At 34.1% G+C, this 17,500-nt stretch overlaps 1 protein-coding gene across 1 annotated transcript in view; it reads left to right on the forward strand.

Annotated features, from left to right (window-relative positions):
* The window catches only part of LOC306859252 (nephronectin), a 13,525-nt gene extending 1,938 nt beyond the window's left edge, over positions 1-11,587 (forward strand). Inside the window, exons 4-12 of the mRNA XM_079400194.1 lie at positions 1,643-1,756; positions 4,939-5,058; positions 6,178-6,312; positions 6,933-7,025; positions 7,122-7,583; positions 8,837-8,920; positions 9,001-9,099; positions 9,191-9,459; positions 10,560-11,587. Coding sequence (XP_079256320.1) covers positions 1,643-1,756; positions 4,939-5,058; positions 6,178-6,312; positions 6,933-7,025; positions 7,122-7,583; positions 8,837-8,920; positions 9,001-9,099; positions 9,191-9,459; positions 10,560-10,667 — 1,484 coding nt within the window. The 3' untranslated portion in view covers positions 10,668-11,587. The remainder of the gene's footprint in view (positions 1-1,642; positions 1,757-4,938; positions 5,059-6,177; positions 6,313-6,932; positions 7,026-7,121; positions 7,584-8,836; positions 8,921-9,000; positions 9,100-9,190; positions 9,460-10,559) is intronic.
* The last annotated feature ends 5,913 nt before the right edge of the window (positions 11,588-17,500 follow it).

Genomic DNA, 17,500 nt, shown 5'->3' on the forward strand with positions numbered 1-17,500 from the left:
GCATGTTTGCTTTGGCCTCGAAAAATCTGAAGAACGTGATTTGATATATAATTCCCTATGATTATTTATGGAGAGTGTGTTATATGGAGACTTTCAGGATGGTGAGCTGAGAGTTTTTTTAGTCATTTTTTTTTAGGTTTAGTCTCTTGAGGTTCATCTTGTGGAACCAAATTCTTCTCCCACAGAAAACAGAGAACGTTTGGTAACGTAACAAACATTCTAGTAACATTAATAGAACGTTCGTTATCTGGTAATAATGTCCAAAATATTATTTGTACATCATTCATGGAATGTTTTTCCTGAAACATTTAAGTTAAAAGTTCGTCTATCTTCTTTTTTTAAACGTTGCTACTTGTTTCAGAACTTTAAGAGAACATTCAAAAGTAACGTTTGGAAAGCAACAAAATGGAATGTTCCCGTAATGTTTGTATTACCAAAACATTTCAAATAAACTGGACGTTTTGAACATTCAGAGAACATTCAAACAGTTTTATAACCTAATGGGAACTTGCCATAAACATATTTTTGTTAGCTGGTAGTGCAATATAGTATTTTACAGTGTTTTTTAAATAGTTTTTTATAGTTTTTAAACAAAAGTTTGTCATATATGCCTACATTTTCTAAAAATACTATTGTTTAATATATTTCAGTTTCACATTATTTTAATTTATTTCCAGTTAATATAGTAAATTTGTTGTTTTATATTAAACTTATTTTAGTTATATACTATTATATTTCATATTTCTGTTCTATACAGTTATATATTTTATTAGTATTTCAATTGAAGTTTTATGATTATTTTATAGGCTTTTTAAAATTTTATTATAATTTATTAGCTTTAATAATTTATTTAGTTTTTATTAAAATGTATCTTTTATGTTTACACTGTGTCCTAACTACACGCAACACCGCGACACACAATAAAAGGTATCTTTTCCATGTTAATTTGAGTTTTTGTCCTAACCAGCCGCGACGGCAACACACTCAATTTCTATTTTAGAAACGGCGTTGTGGTGGAACAGCAACATTCAACTTTGAATGAATTCAATTTGTAATTTTGATTTGTGCTTCTGTCAGGTTTTATTAGTTTTTATTTATCTCTGTTAAGTAAGTTTTATACTTGCACTTCAACTTCTCGTGAGGTCTTTCTCTCTCTGTGTGTGTGTGTGTGTGTGAGTGAATAAGTGTTTCTGCAGGGATGAACTTGCCTGTAAAATCAGATGCATGTCAAAGCGCATTCCTCTCATACTTACAGAGACATGCAGGGCGTGTACATACATCACTGCTGACCGCACACACACCTCTTCGCCTGTCTGTGTGTGTGTGTGTGTGTGTGTGTGCGTGCCTGTCTGTCTGTCTGTCTGTGTCTGTGTGTGTGTCTGTCTGTCTGTCTGTCTGTGTGTGTGTCTGTCTGTCTGTCTGTCTGTCTGTGTGTGTGTGTATGTGTGTGCGTGCCTGTCTGTCTGTCTGTCTGTCTGTCTGTCTGTCTGTCTGTCTGTCTGTCTGTCTGTCTGTCTGTCTGTCTGTCTGTCTGTCTGTCTGTCTGTCTGTGTGTGTGCGTGCCTGTCTGTCTGTCTGTGTGTCTGTCTGTCTGTCTGTGTGATACTGACTGCAGCAGTAATGACTGGGTGTTTGTGTGCAGATGTGAACGAGTGTGCATTCAAGCCGTGCAAGTACAGGTGTATGAACACACCAGGCAGTTATAAATGCTACTGTCTCAACGGCTACATGATGATGTCTGATGGCACGTGTCGCAGTGAGTATTTCCACTTACTTCCAGCATCCTAAAATGTGTGTCCTATTTTACACGCTCAACATTAATTTATCACAATGCTTCTCAAACCTGTCCTGGAGGACCCCCAACCAGGGGTGTAATGTAACAAAGAAATAATACTAAGCAATAATATGAAGTAATAAATAATTTTTGGGAGTATCTGTACTTTACTTGAGTTTTTGTTTTACTTGAGTTCAACTTTCACTTTTAATTTACTACATTTCCTAATTAAGATGTATAATTTTACTCATAAACATTTCCCCGAAGCATATTCGTTACTTAATACAATATAAAGTCGGAAAAACACAGACTACAAGAAAGCAGGTTTGAGGAATCAGTGGTCTGGTGTCTGCAAGTTAGACTCCTAAAAAACACCTTTGCTCATGTGCGAACAAATTCTGCGGTATAGGTATATCGGTATATCGTCTGCGATAATATGCTAAGTGGTTTTTTTTAAAGAATGTGCGATCTGACATTATCGAGTATATCACAAAAAACACAGTGAGAGTGCAGAGAGGTAAAGTGCCTCTGTACATCTTTTATATTTATTTAATTTAATATAGGTAATCTATACCACGTGAGCATTGCCAGGAGGGGGGGGGGGGGTTCTCCAGATATCAGCATGATAACAAATGTAATATTGATTGTTTAAAGTTAGCACACACAATATTGCCTGTTTTTGCTTAATTTTGCAAATGAAAATAGTTCCAAACAAACATCACAGCACTGTTTTGCATCTCTGAGCAACACAGGATGGTGTTTCCTTACTGAATGAATCTTTTTGAACGAATCGGTTGAATGGATGATTCAGTGACTCACTCATTAACACATGCTTCGTTCCTGAATGAATCAGCCGTTTGAATTAATCAGTTGACTGGCACCTGGTGGTTTTAATTTCACATTTCAACTATATTTTAATGTTTTAAATCATTTCAAATATCGGTATTCAGTGTTTTATGTTTTAAACAAATCATTATTTATGCATTTGTAACTGCATGTTTAATGCATATATGCCCCATCTGAGCTACTTTAAACTGTGTAAATACATCTAAATGCCACTTCAGATACAGATTCCAGAAATGTTTTTTTTTATGTTGGAATGAAAGCAACTAAGTACCAGATGAAGTGCGCTTATGCTTACCCAAAGATGGAGGAAAATTAAATGTTGCTACTCAAACTGTGTATAAACATATATTTAATATTTATTTGCCCCTTCTCCATTTTGCATTTACTTGTACTTTTACTTTCAATAATTATGTATGTTTAATATTTAAAATACTTATCAGTAGGGATGCACGATATTTGATTTTGCCGATATCCGATATGCCGATATTTTTCAACTCATTTTGTCCGATACTGCTATATTTCTTTTTGTTTGGAAACAACACCAAGTCTTTCATGTGCAGAAATTATAAGCAAAATATTTTTAATTTTGGTTAGTTTTTAACAAGAACTTATTTGTTAGAATTAAACAATAATGAAGGTTTTTTGACAGTACACTGAAGATTTGAAAATAACAATAAATAAACTATATATCAATCGCTGGATTTTTCCCCCCAGAAAGATGCAGTGTTAACCATAACATTTTATTTTAAGATTTAACGTTTGTAGATGGTCTAAAACAAGAGTTGTACAAATTCTGAAAATCTTTTAGAGCTTATGATTTGTTTTAAAAATAAAACATATTACATGTTAATGAATAAATCAGTATATATAAAATTATTTAATTTACAAGTGTCATGTTTGGGATTTTTTTTTTTCATGAAAGCTATAGCATCTGACCTTTAAATCAAAACACTCATTATTTTATGACATCAATTACTGTTTTATTTAATCAGAAACAGTCTAAGTGTTATTTGTGTAGCTATTTTACTTTTAATTTAATTAGAAGTAGGCCAACAGCGCCCCCTACAGATTAAAGCTCCTTACTGAGCGGGCGTTAGGACCCGGGGAGGCTATTACTGTTTACTCTATCACACACCGATGGCTTCAGTCTCTACATGCTTTCACAGATTAAATGAATCGATCAAAACAGTGAATCTAATCATCATTCAGACAAAAACTTTGCTTCAAGAATGAGCCACACTGCTGACCTGATCTAATCACACCCTGAGCACATGTGAGTTAATGTACTCCTCTTATCGGCAAGACATATCGGCATCATTTTCATATCGGACCGATGCCGATATTTACATTTAAAGCCATTATCGGCCGGTTCCGATATCAGTCCGATAATATCGTGCATCCCTACTTTTCATACTTAAGTACAATAAATATACTTTAAAACTTTAACTCCAGTAACATTCTAAATGGTGACTTCAAGTTCTACCAAAGTCATTTTCTGGTAAGACATCTGTACTTTTACAGGTTCTTCATCCACCAAAGCACATTTTGTTCATCTCCCTCATAGTCCACACATAGTTAAAGTCTTTCAGACTCTACTAATGAGCTGAAGCGTTGAATCAAGTGAGGGAAAAATGCTAATTATGCAGCAGGTTTGAGAAGCACTCATTTATCAGACTGTGGGAGAATCTCACGGAACTTGTTAATAATGTAATTTTACTCTTTATATATTTTATTGTAATTTTTGCATTCATTATTCATATTTAGTGATCATTTTTAACATTTGTAATTAATTAATACAATTTAATTTAATTAATTCTTCTGAATAATGTTTTGAAAGTGTTTTTTTTTCTGGGGGGTTTTCTGTTTTTTTTGTTTGTGAACAGTCCATTTGATCATTTTGCAAAAATTATGGGAATGTTACTTTTGAATGTTCTCAAACAAACAGTAGCACTGAAAAAATTGGATAAATGTCCAACTAAAACGTTTCAGGAAAAGCCTTCCTTTAGAAATTTGTCAGTAATATTTTTATGCTAACATTGTGAGAACATTATAACTCTGAACGAACGTTCTTTTAACGTTACTGGAAGAACGTTTGTTCATAACTTTGAGAGAACCTTCCCAGAATGCTTGAGAGCGTTCCCTGTGAGCTGTGTTCTTTTTGTGTGTTTGTTGAGCACATTGATTGAGTCGACTGTTTTGTTGAGCCTGTCGCAATGCATTATGGGATTGTTGTCTCTAAGAGGAATACATGCAGTGCTGCATCAAATATGTGCGCAGATCTTATGGCTTATTCTGTGTGTGTGTGTGTGTGTGTGTAGACGCTCGTACGTGTGCGATGGCTAACTGTCAGTACGGCTGTGCGGTGATGAAAGGTGAGGTCAGGTGTCAGTGTCCATCTCCAGGGCTGCATCTCGCTCCTGACGGCAGGACGTGTGTCGGTACGGATGCAGGATATACACACACACACAGATGCACACACGCACAAACACACACTCTCTCTCTCACACACACTCGCACACACACGCACGCACGCGCACGCACGCACGCACGCACACATGCACACACACTCTCTCTCTTTCTCTCACACACACACACACACACACACACACACACACACACGCACGTACACACACATGTTGGTTTTTGTGGTTTATGGGGACTCTCCATAGGCGTAATGATTTTTATACTGAACAAACTGTGTGTGCTATTGCCCTACACCAACCCTACACCTAAACTTAGCCCTCACAGGAGACTTTGTGCATTTCTACTTTCCCCCAAAAAACTCACTCTGTATGATTTATAAGTGTTTTGAAAAGTGACGACATGGGTCAATGTCCTGAAAAGTCACCTTCACCTTGTCATACCTGTGTCATTATACACATTTATGTCCTCATTTGTCACAAAAACGCGCGCACACACACACATCGCTCAAAACACATTCATCAGAGTTTGTGGGAGGATCTCACCTGTCCGTAACTTGTAAATTCAAAATCCATTTGTAAAAAATAGAAGAAAAAAAATAAAAAAGTACAGTTTGCTATGATTATATCTATAATTATATTTAGAGGCCATTTTAGTCAATAAAAAATGTATTCATTTTTGAATAAATACATGAATTTTTGTAATTTCTTTATTTATATTGATGTATACAGTGGTGGCCAACATTGTTAGAACACCTGACAGATCTGAAAATATTGACCTTTTTTCCCTCCAAAACATGATTTAATTTCATAATGTTCACGAAACATGCAGATGGTTGCTCTGAGCACAGCAAATATCAGATGAAGTGAGTTTTTATCCACTTTTAACTTTAATATTTGGTATGTCCATCTTTTGCAGCGATTACAGCAGCACATCTCTCTGGCATAGTGTCAGTATATTTCCTGAGAACTTCAACACAGTAGTTCATTTAATGGGTATTGTCATGGCCAATTCAGCAAAAACAAGTGAAACCTCTTAAATAAGCGTTCTAATCATTTTGGCCACCACTGTATATAATGTGCTATTTTATATTTATCTTATTATTTGATATTCATGCTTGTTCTGGCTCTGCTCAGATGTGGACGAGTGTGTGACGGGTCAGGCCTCGTGTCCCAGGTTTCGTAAGTGTGTGAACACGTTTGGCAGCTACGTCTGCAGATGCCATGAAGGCTTTGAGCTGCGGCACATCAACGGAAAATACCACTGCACAGGTGTGACCACAGAAAAACACATGCATAAAGACATTATTTAATACTTTTTTATTTACAATCATGTATAGAATTGTTTATATATCATTTATATTTAGATTCAATTCAATTATATTATTAAATAATTATTACAATATGTAAGTATATAAATATATGCAGAATAATATATAAGTATTATATAAAAGATTATAAAAATATAATATACATATTTATACATATTTACACTCAAAAATCAGTGTAAAGATTAAAATGAGATTACATTTTGCATTAATTATATTTTTTGTTTTATTTAGTGATAATTGTTATTTTGTTATTTGCTATTTAAAATTTATACAATTTCAGTGTTATTTAAATAAATAAATATGTAAGTATTTATATATAATCATATAGTAATAATAATGTCATTAAATATTATATATATATATATATCATTATTTTTAGGTTACGTTTAATAGTATAATTAATTATACTATAAATATCAAATATAAAAAATAATTATTCAAATAATATTTTAATTATATCTATGTATTAATGACCATTATTAATAGATTTACATTGCTGAATTATTTTTTACATTATGCTGCATTTAATTATCACAAACTCTAAACATTTATGTTTTCCAGATAAAATGTTTTCATCTATTTGCTATGACAAGCCCGGACACAAGAAATGCAAGTGCACACCGAGTGTTAATGGAAAGGGTTACGACTGTAAATGTAAGTGTGTGTGTGTGTGTGTGTGTGTGTGTGTGTGTGTGTTCCATCGATTGACAGTGTTTTCTGTGTGTTTAAGTGACGCTGTGTGTGTTTCAGCTGTTCTTAAAGTCACCATTGAGCCTGCAAGACCAGTAGAAGTCACAGTCAGCCCGACAACCATCTCCACGGCAACAACTCCCATGATAACCTACAGAAAAACAACAACAACCACCACCACGACAACTACAGCCACTCCCACTACTACCGTTACCATAGCAACTTCTGTTCCGACAAGCACTGCCATGACGACAGTAACACCAACTACTGTTGCTATAGCAACAACAACAAAAGCTACAACTACAACAACAAGAACAACTACTACTACAGCCCTCACAACTGTTGCTATGACCACAAGTCCAACTACAACGTTGACATCATTGGCACCGACGACTACAGACACGCCTCCAACCACAACCTCCATCAAAACAACAACAACAAGCACACAGATGAGCTCAACTACAACACTAGACAACCGCATTCACAGAGAGAACACCGCCAAACCACGAGGAGACGTACACAGTGAGATCTATTCATATCTCTTCTGCTCACAGAGGCTGCATTTATTTGATCAAAAATACAGTAAAAATTCTGAAATATTTTTATAATTTAAAACAGCTGTTTTCTATGTGAATATGTGTTAAACTGTAATGTATTTCTGTGATCTGCAGCTGTATTTTCAGCATCATTACTCCAGTCTTCAGTGTCACATGATCTTCAGAAATCATAATAATATACTGATATTATGCTCAAAAAACATTTCTGATTATTATCAATGTTGAAAACCGTTGTGCTGCACAATATTTTTGTGGAAACTGTGATATTTTATTTTTCAGGATTCACAGATGAATAGAAAGCTCAAAAGAGCAGCATTTATTTCAAATAGAAATCTTTTATAACATTATAAATGTTTATTGCCACTTTTGATGAATTTAATGCATAAATGATGAATAAAAGTGTAAAAGTATTAATTTCTTTAATTATAACAAAGAGAAAAAAAAAAGCAATGGCTAAAAAGGACAAACTGTGTCAACCAAATAGTCATTGTAGCTCAACAGATTTACAATGTTTACTGTAAAAAGTAAAATACAACTCTGCGTGTTTTAATATAACACATTTTAAAAATAACACAACATAAAAAAATGACATTTTTCACAAAAACTAATAATTGAATCAAAGTCAGTGTTATTTTAGCATCACTGAGTACCTATTATAATTATTAATATTTAGTATTAGTTTTTATTTTTATATTTCCCATTTCAAGTTTAAAAGTTTTACAAATTTTATTTGCTTTTCGTCATTTGTTATAGTTTGTTTAATTTATTTATTATCATAATATAAATGTTTTTGTACATAAATTTAAACACAATTAAAATTAAAAAAATTTGTCTTGGCTACAAACTGAAACATTATAAAAAAGGCTTATATATATTATTTTGTTATTAAAAAATAAGAAGCATAAGATGCACTGTATATATTGATCATAACTCTGATAAGGCTTATCATATATAATATATATATAATTTGTTTTAAGTTAACTATAAAAAGCCTGATCAGAGTTATGAATCAGTTCATTAAAATGATTCAACACAGTAAATGCATTAACCTCTAAGGCCTGAATTTCATCTACTGAAATTTTAAAGAATCATGAAAATAGACTTAAAATTGTGGATATTTGATGTTATTTCCTACAGTCAGTTATTTAACAGAATACAGTAACTGTGTGTCTGTTCATTCATTAGATTAGTTCTGATTGGTCAGTGTGTCTCTTTTAGTTCCACGTTATGAGAACAACCTGTTTGACTGGGATCTTGATGTTGAGCTGGGAAACACAGAGGAGTTTGCACGAGACGATCCAGGTACCTTTCACACTTTATATGCAAAACAGATGAAACGAGATGGCGAGGACCTTCCTGATGTGTGTGTGTGTGTGTTTCAGCCGCTGCTGCTGTGAGCTGCTCGTTTGATGAGGGTTTGTGTGCTTGGATGACGGACTCAGAGGGAGATCTGAAATGGGAAATCAAAGACGATCCTGCCGGTAAAACACATCAGAATTACACAAACCATCGAGCCATGAAGTCTTTCCAAAAAACGTACTAATACTGTTCTAACCTGTCAATCACTCTCAGGTGGGCGGTACCTGTCAGTACCTGAGGCTACGAACAGATGGAGTGTCAAAGGGGCGCGGCTTACTGTGTCATTGGCCCCGCCCACAAAGGTGTGGCAGGGCGGCGACCTCTGTCTGTCATTTAGACACCGTCTCCATGGAAACCACATAGGCTCTCTGCAGGTATTTGTCAGGAAGGGGCGGAGACACAACCCGTCCATCTGGACCAGGACTGGAGGACACGGCTGGAGACACGCCCAGATCACACTTTGGGGGCGGGGCCTGCTTGGTGTAAGCATGAATTAATCATCATGTGCTCATATATATTATATTCCTTACCCTGAACGCTAAAGTTTTCAGTCCCACCAGGATTTCACTATTTCTTTCAAAAAAAAATTTATGTTATATATTTAATAAGAACAAAGAAGAAAATTGTTCCTTTAATGTTAAAATTTTTAATCCCACCATGATTTCACTTTTTTCCCCACCATTTCTGCAACTAAAATAACTGCATTTTTTTAAACATACCTTGCTTTTTTTAATTTCTGTGATCAAAAATGTCCAGATCTTTGCGCAGAATTTGCAGTTTATTTTATAATTAGGATGCCACATTCACCATAATATATAATTAGATGTACAGTAGTCCTCATACAGTAAAGCTTGTTTATTTTTGTCTCGTGAAGTTCTGACAAACAACTTCAAACAAGATATTTTATTTTATTTTTGTTATTAAATCTAGAAGCAAGAAGCATAAGACGCAAATTATTCCTTGAACACTGAAATTTCATTGTTAAACTTTTCAGTCAAGATTTAATAAATCTATGTTTTGTTGGGTTTTATTTTGAATTTTTGTGATAAAAATGATTGATTTTGGGGCTTTAATTTCCAGAAGTATTTTTTTTTTATTAATTAAGAAACCACATTTGCCATGTTATGTATCATATTCGATGTACAGCTTTCATGACAGAAAAAAACAATATGTATAAAGCTTGTTAATTTTTGTCTCACCAAAATCTGATTTAGTCTTCAGGTATAAACTACTACAGAAATAAACAAATATAAAATAAAACACTGAATGAATAAAACAGTGAATTAATCTGTATGTTTCTTTTTTGCGATTATTTCATGGTTTAAATGATGCATTATGCAGGATCGCAAAGAATGCAGCATTTTGTTGGTTTTGCATATTTAGCTCTAAATGATCTGAAATGTGAAAAACTGGAGGGACTGACTTCTCATTAGGTGGTTTATTACATCAAAACCAAAGCTCTGTATAGCATTCACAGTCCAGACTGATGCTTTACTGTGTTATATCAGTCTCCATCCTGCTGTTTGTGATTATTGAGTATGTGCATGCTGATTCTAGTGTGATTGATGCTGTTCTGTATCAGATTGTGCTGAAGGCAGAGAGACGGCGAGGAAAACTTGGAGAAATCGCTGTGGATGACTTTAGTCTGAGACGAGGAGCCTGCAGCGATGAACACCACAGGACAGAGTGACACACACACACACACACACTGGACAGGTCAACATTCACATTCATGAGGACATCCACATCTTTATCGACCTTTTTTATGAACATGAATCTGCAGATTTGTGCAGAATTGGACCAAATTGCCTTGCATATTTATTAAATGTTATTATTAGTTATTCTGCTTTCGGATAACAATAACAGTGTTGGTACTATTTAATGCTACGTTTAATGCATTAATTTTGACAGATTTCCTCAAAAAATCAGCACAGAATGTGAAGCACGTGACCCATAATAGCTGATCAGAATCTTCAAACACAAATACTCTTATTTTATTGTGTTGTAGATATCTTACAGGGGGAGTCTCGTGTCAAAATATGACATTTCAGAGTCAAAAGCAATTATATTTTGTAGTGTGATAATATTATGATTTCTGTTCATATTCTTATTTAATGCATCGTTTTTCAGTATTTGCATTAATGATGATTCTTATTTAAAATTACAATAAGATTTATTTTTTAAATGCTTAAACTAATATTATTTCTATTAAATTATAACAATATTATTTTTCACATTTAAGGCTGGTACTTGTGCTTAATTGTCATTAAAACAATGCAACAAAATAACACACAAATTCTTTAATTTTAAGGAATGTTCCAAAAGACTATTTGAAGAAATGAATATTTGAGGTGAAATGTGAGCTGGATTATGAGAGATTCACCCACAGCAATATTGTTTTCTCTCATGTAGTCTGGTTTCTCATGACACTGACAATAATTAGCACGTATTTGAATCATTTTCACGTGTGTTTCTACTCAGTTCTTTCTATCACTTACTGTATCACTTACTGTACACTTCTTTGTAAATATGTTCAGTTTTTTTGTACCATATTGTATCTAAAAGTGTGTTTAAAGCTCTAAATGCTTCATAAACTCAAATCAAAAGCTCTGTTGTTGATTATTGTGATTATTTAGGTTATAAAAATATTGTGGGAACATTGTTTTGAAATGTTTCTAAAACATTGAACTGTCCAGTTTTCTTGTCATGATAATAATGTTATTTAAAGGTTACAAATATGTTTGTTAAATGTCCTACTAATTTTATTTTTACCCAAAACATATCGTAAGATTATTTGAAGGTTTATTTAATTATCCAGTTTTCTTATCGTAACTAGAACGTTATTTAAAGGGTACTAAAAATGTTTCTTAGAACGATTAAGAACCATGATAATCATCGTCATGAGAATGTATCAAATATTAATAATGGTATAAGAACGTTCCATAAACATTACTTTAAGAATGTTTTGTCTTAACATGTATATAGCCTAACTTTTAAAATACATTCACTATTTTTTTTCTGGATAAATTGAGAATCACGATTTGTTGTTTTTTTTCAGTGTTTTATTGTCTCAAATAGGGATCACGATTCTGAAATAATGTGTGACAAAATATTAATTGGTTAAGTGTTTAATTAATTTGAATTATTAAACATTAATATATATGTATTTAAAATATATTGAATACACCAATTTTTAATATTAAAATTATGAAAAAGTGGTTTGAATGAATGATTCCGGGACTCATAAATACTTAACTTGTTTCATTACTGGATGAATCGGTATGATACTAGTAAGTGGAGAGAAAGATAGAGGGAAAGAGTTTTTTTTTTTTGAGTTTAGGATGAAGTCAAGTACTGCTGAAAGAGATGAGTTTTCAGTTGTTGCTTGAAGGTTGCCAGGGATCCGGCGTTCCGGATAGGGGTGGGAAGATTATTCCAGCAGCCAGGAATGGTGAACGAGAATGTTCTGGAGAGTGATTTTGAGCCTCTCTGTGATGGTACCACAAGGTGTCGCTCACTAGCAGATCTCAGACTTCTGGAGGGGATGTAGGTTCGTAATAGTGAGTGGAAGTAGGAGGGTGCAGAGCCTGTGGTAGTTCTGTACGCAAGCATCAGTGACTTGAACTGGATGCGAGCTGCAACTGGTAGCCAGTGCAAAGAGATGAAGAGAGGTGTAACATGCACTCTTTTGGGCTCGTTGAAGATCAGTCGTGCCGCTGCATTCTGAATCATTTGTAGAGGTTTGATTGTGTTTGATGGCAGACCAGCCAGAAGAGCATTGCAGCAGTCCAGTCTAGAAACAACAAGGGCCTGGACAAGAAGTTGCACAGCATGCTCTGTCAGAAAGGGCCTGATCTTTCTGATGTTGTGTAGTGCAAACCTGCAGGATCGAGCAGTCTTTGCAATGTGCTCTTTGAAGGTCAGCTGGTCATCAAAGATTACACCAAGATTTCTGACCGAAGTTGATGGGGAATCTACAAAATGATTCTTTATTTTATTATATATACTGTATATAATGGTTATTGTCAAAGTCATTCATTTGTGTCAGTGTACCACCACTAAAATAAGTAAAATAAATGAAACATAAATTCATAAATTAACTCTAGGATCTGATCTATTTTAACTCTGGTTCAGTCCTTAGACTGTTATTTAATAGGCAAAGTTAATTTGAGCTTAATGTATAAATTATGATTTTAAAAAGTAATGCTAACGCATTATATTTGTAATATAATGTAAAGGAAACGGCCTGAGGTTGGCTTCGTTTGAACCAGATGCTGAAGCAGTCACGTGGTTTTCAGGCGAATGAAGCTTCGGAGGTCATAGATCACATGCTTTTGGCAAAATGAATCAAGCTCCGATACAGAGCTTCAATGTGAAATGTGTTGTTATTTTGATACAAGTTTCGGAGCTTCGGTGTTGAACGTAACATCACTATTTAGTACTCATTGTCATCAATTCGAATGAATCCTGAAAGTTCATATTAAAGTTTATTTAAACACCTAAACTTTGCAATCCAGTGTTGCCAAGTCCTCGGTTTTCCCGCAGAATTAGGCTACTTTAACACTGTTGCCGTGGGTTATTTTTCATTCCAAAAACGTGTGTATTTTATCCCCCGTAACGTGATTTTTACCGGGGTACCCCCCTTGAAATGCGACTGGGCTAGTTTTGGGTTAGTTTTGAGTTAGGCGGGTCTTGTTGTGAAAACCTGGCAACCCTGCTAATCAGCGCCAATACAGTCTTGGCAGTGCACCAATATATCAAAAGGCGCTTCAGGCGTCCCGAGTTCGAGTCCCGGCTCAACGACACCCATCCCCCCCCTCCCTCACGCTCTCATTTCGCTTCATGTCAATTAACTTGTCTGCAGATTTTAGCTCTTCACTCTGTTTACTGGATCTGAAACAGATGTTCTCCACAAATCTTCTGACATGTAAACACCTCCCAAAGCACAATGAGTTTAGTGTGTGTGTGTGTGTGTGTAACGAGAAGCAGACCAGAGACCATGACAACCTGAATAAACACAGAGTCTGTCTTCAGCGCTGACTCACAGGTTAATCTATATCTGTTGTGTGTCACAGGTTAAAACAGGTTTCTTCTTTGCAGATGAACACAGTGTTGTGTCCGAGACGGGACTGATGTTCTTCTGCTGAGGCACTGATGAGGAAACACTGCGGCTTTGCGTCTCCATCTAGTGGCCAAGAAGATACATGACAGCCATCAAACTATGAGCGTTTCCCATCCAGGCTCAATTAACTAAAACATTAACAAACATTTTCGCTGCTTGAAATAAAATAAACGGTAACCGAAATAAAAATAAACAAATTTAAACTTATCTTATTTCAGCTGCCAAATCAACATTTCTAATTCTCGTTTAGTTTAACTTGAGGTACTAAATAAATACTATAACTTTAAAATTAAAATGACAACAAAAAATATCAATATGTTAAATATATATTAATATATCTTAAATATCTATTAAATATATAAAAAACGAAATTAAAAATTATAAATATAAGATGTGAAATTTTAAACTTCAAAATCAAAAATAACTACAGTTGAAATAAAATAAGTTTAAGTACTAAAATTATTAAAACAAAATAAATATATAAAAATAATTAAAATATAAAAAACGAATTAAAATATTAAAAACGATAATATATATCAGTTACTTTTAAAAGTAATGCATTACAATATTGCGTTACTCCTTAATAAAGTAACTAATTACATTACTTAGTTACTTTTTATGGAAAGTAATGTGTTACGTTACTTTTGCGTTACTTTTTAAATATCGGCAGGGTTTGCTTGTTTGTTTTTAATATAAAAAGTTCTTCTTTTACAAATATAAAAGCCCTTTTACATTCACAGTGAAATGAATCCGCCTCAGACTGAAGGAAATGTAAATTCACATCTGTACAGTAGAGGGCGCAGCGCAAATAAACTGCGTGAAGAATCAACAATAACTGAAATCAAACACAAATGTGTAATCTGAGAAAGCCAACTTACTGAAATCCTATTATTATTATTCTTTTTCTGAGACTAAAATGTCTAAATGCTACTCCTCCTAGAGCTTTAACTGTACAGACTCCAGACTGATCTGACCGAGTGTGCTTTATCTTTTCTAACTGATCAGATTTACGGTTTTCATAAAACTGAAGATTAAAAATCATAACAATCCCATAGAAATGTTCAGATGAGCCAAAACTATTCAAACTCCATCCGTCAACATTCAATCTCTGACAGACTGTATTGCCTGAAAAACTACTTTAAACTTCAAACTATTTCAGACTGAAAATCATCAAACTTAAAACTTTTTAAAATTTCTTAAAGTTTTTCAAACTTTCTGGTCCAGCTTTCTCAAGCCAACTTAAAGTTTGTCTCGACTTTTATCTAGTTTTTATTAGTAGTATAGTTTAATTGGATCATTGAATATTTAATTATTACAGGTTTGTATAATATTCTGAGTTTGTATTTGACTGTTTTGATTGATTGTGAGGAACACTGAATGTGTTTTAGTGCAGGTGAGATGAGTAAATACATGCTGATATTTAGTCTAGAACAGTGGTGGAAAGAGTACTGAAAAAATATACTCAAGTAAAAGTACCATTACCTTCCAAAAAATGTAGTTTGAGTAGAGTAAAAGTACTTGTCCAAACAACTACTTGAGTAAGAGTAAAAGAGTAGCCTATTTAAAAGTACTCATGAGTATTGAGCTGTGGATTCTACCCCGTCATAATAAACGCTGTACACTGCAATTTATACATGTGTGACCCTGGAGCACAAAACCAGTCATCAGTAGCACAGGTATATCTGTAGCAATAGCCAACAATACATTGTATGGGTCAAAATTATACATTTCTCTTTTATGACAAAAATCATTAGGATATTAAGATCATGCTCCATGAAGATATTTTATAAATGTCCTACTGTAAATATATGAAAACTTATTTTTTGATTAGTAATATGCATTGCTAAGAACTTCATTTGAACAACTTTAAAGGAGATTTTCTCAATATTTAGATTTTTTTGCTCCCTCAGATTCCAGATTTTCTAATAGTTGTATCTCAGACAAATATTGTCCTATCATAACAAACCATACATCAATGGAAAGATTATTTATTCAGCTTCAGATTATGTATAGATCTCAATTTTGAAAAATTTACACTTATGACTGGGTTTGTGGTCACATTTAAAAAAACGTTGTACATTCTGTAATTCACATTATCTTGTTTGTCATAAAGAATGAACAATATCTATCATCCAACGGTTTTAATTTTGTCTTTAAAACGCATCAAAACAGCACGGAAACAGTATTCAGTTGAAGATGAGATTTATTCTCAGTACAATTATCCTCATTTAAATCATAAAGTTTGAAAAATAGATTTAAAATCATGTGTAAGGCCACTGAGAGCATGCTGTTGTTGCACATTAAATATTAATGTTTATAACAGTGCAAATACAAACACCATTAGAAACTCATAGTTCAGCATCACACAGCATGATATGGGTTAAAACGAGAGCCCATTTCTCTCCAAAACGGAGCCAGTTTTAGCATTTTGCAATAAAGAAATAAGAATAACTCAACTTGATCATTTATGTTACAATTTTAACAAATGCACATTGTTCTAGAAGGATGGCATCATGCCATACTTTTTACACATTTACTCGAATTGTTATGTTGGAAAAACAATTTGTAAGGAAAAATGCATGAAATAGCCAAGTATTTCTGGGGAAACTTTTTCAAATGAAAACACAAACGCACGCGGTGGTCTCGGTGCATCAGCAGCATCCACAACTCAATGGAACAAAAAGTGTTGAACTTGAAAACTGTTTATGCGCGAGTGCACTTGCTAAATGAAGGCAGATTGTATAAAATGGATAAAAATAAATAAATAAATAATAATTATTAATGAGCTGCAGTTTTATTACATCACGGGCTGTCACAGATGCAGTGTATTAACGCCACGGGTCATCAATAAGGTGCAGATTGGTCCTCAATTTGAGTACATTATTTCAAATCGTTTTACAGTGTTTCCAACACACTTTTTAACGCGCGCATCATGCGCTCAAACTCATCAAGTCAACAAGTTCAACAAAGACTTATCCAAGTGACTGCAGAACGCACGCGCGCGAGAGAGAGAGAGAGAGAGAGAGAGAGCGAGAGAGAGAGAGAGAGAGCGAGAGAGAGAGAGAGAGAGAGAGAGAGAGCGCAGATAGGGGATTTCCCGAACGTGGCACTTGCAGGAGTTAGCACTATACGCAATAACCGAAACCTCACACCACATTTCAGGTCGTGTAGAGAGGCAAGCATATATACAAATCATTTAGTAAGCAGAAATCCGAAATTTACCTTAACATATTAGAGGAAGATGTGACTGCATTGATGCTTGAAGAATGCACTTCCAGCAGCTGGTGGTTAAAGTTTTCTATGCACATGGCAAAGCTGTCAGACAATGCATCAGAAACACAAGAACTGGAGTTAATTATCTGAAAAAGATATTTCCTTCTAAATGAAAAAGTAATTCGTTA

The sequence above is a fragment of the Barbus barbus genome (assembly GCF_936440315.1).
Source record: "Barbus barbus genome assembly, chromosome: 40".
NCBI lineage: Eukaryota > Metazoa > Chordata > Actinopteri > Cypriniformes > Cyprinidae > Barbus > Barbus barbus.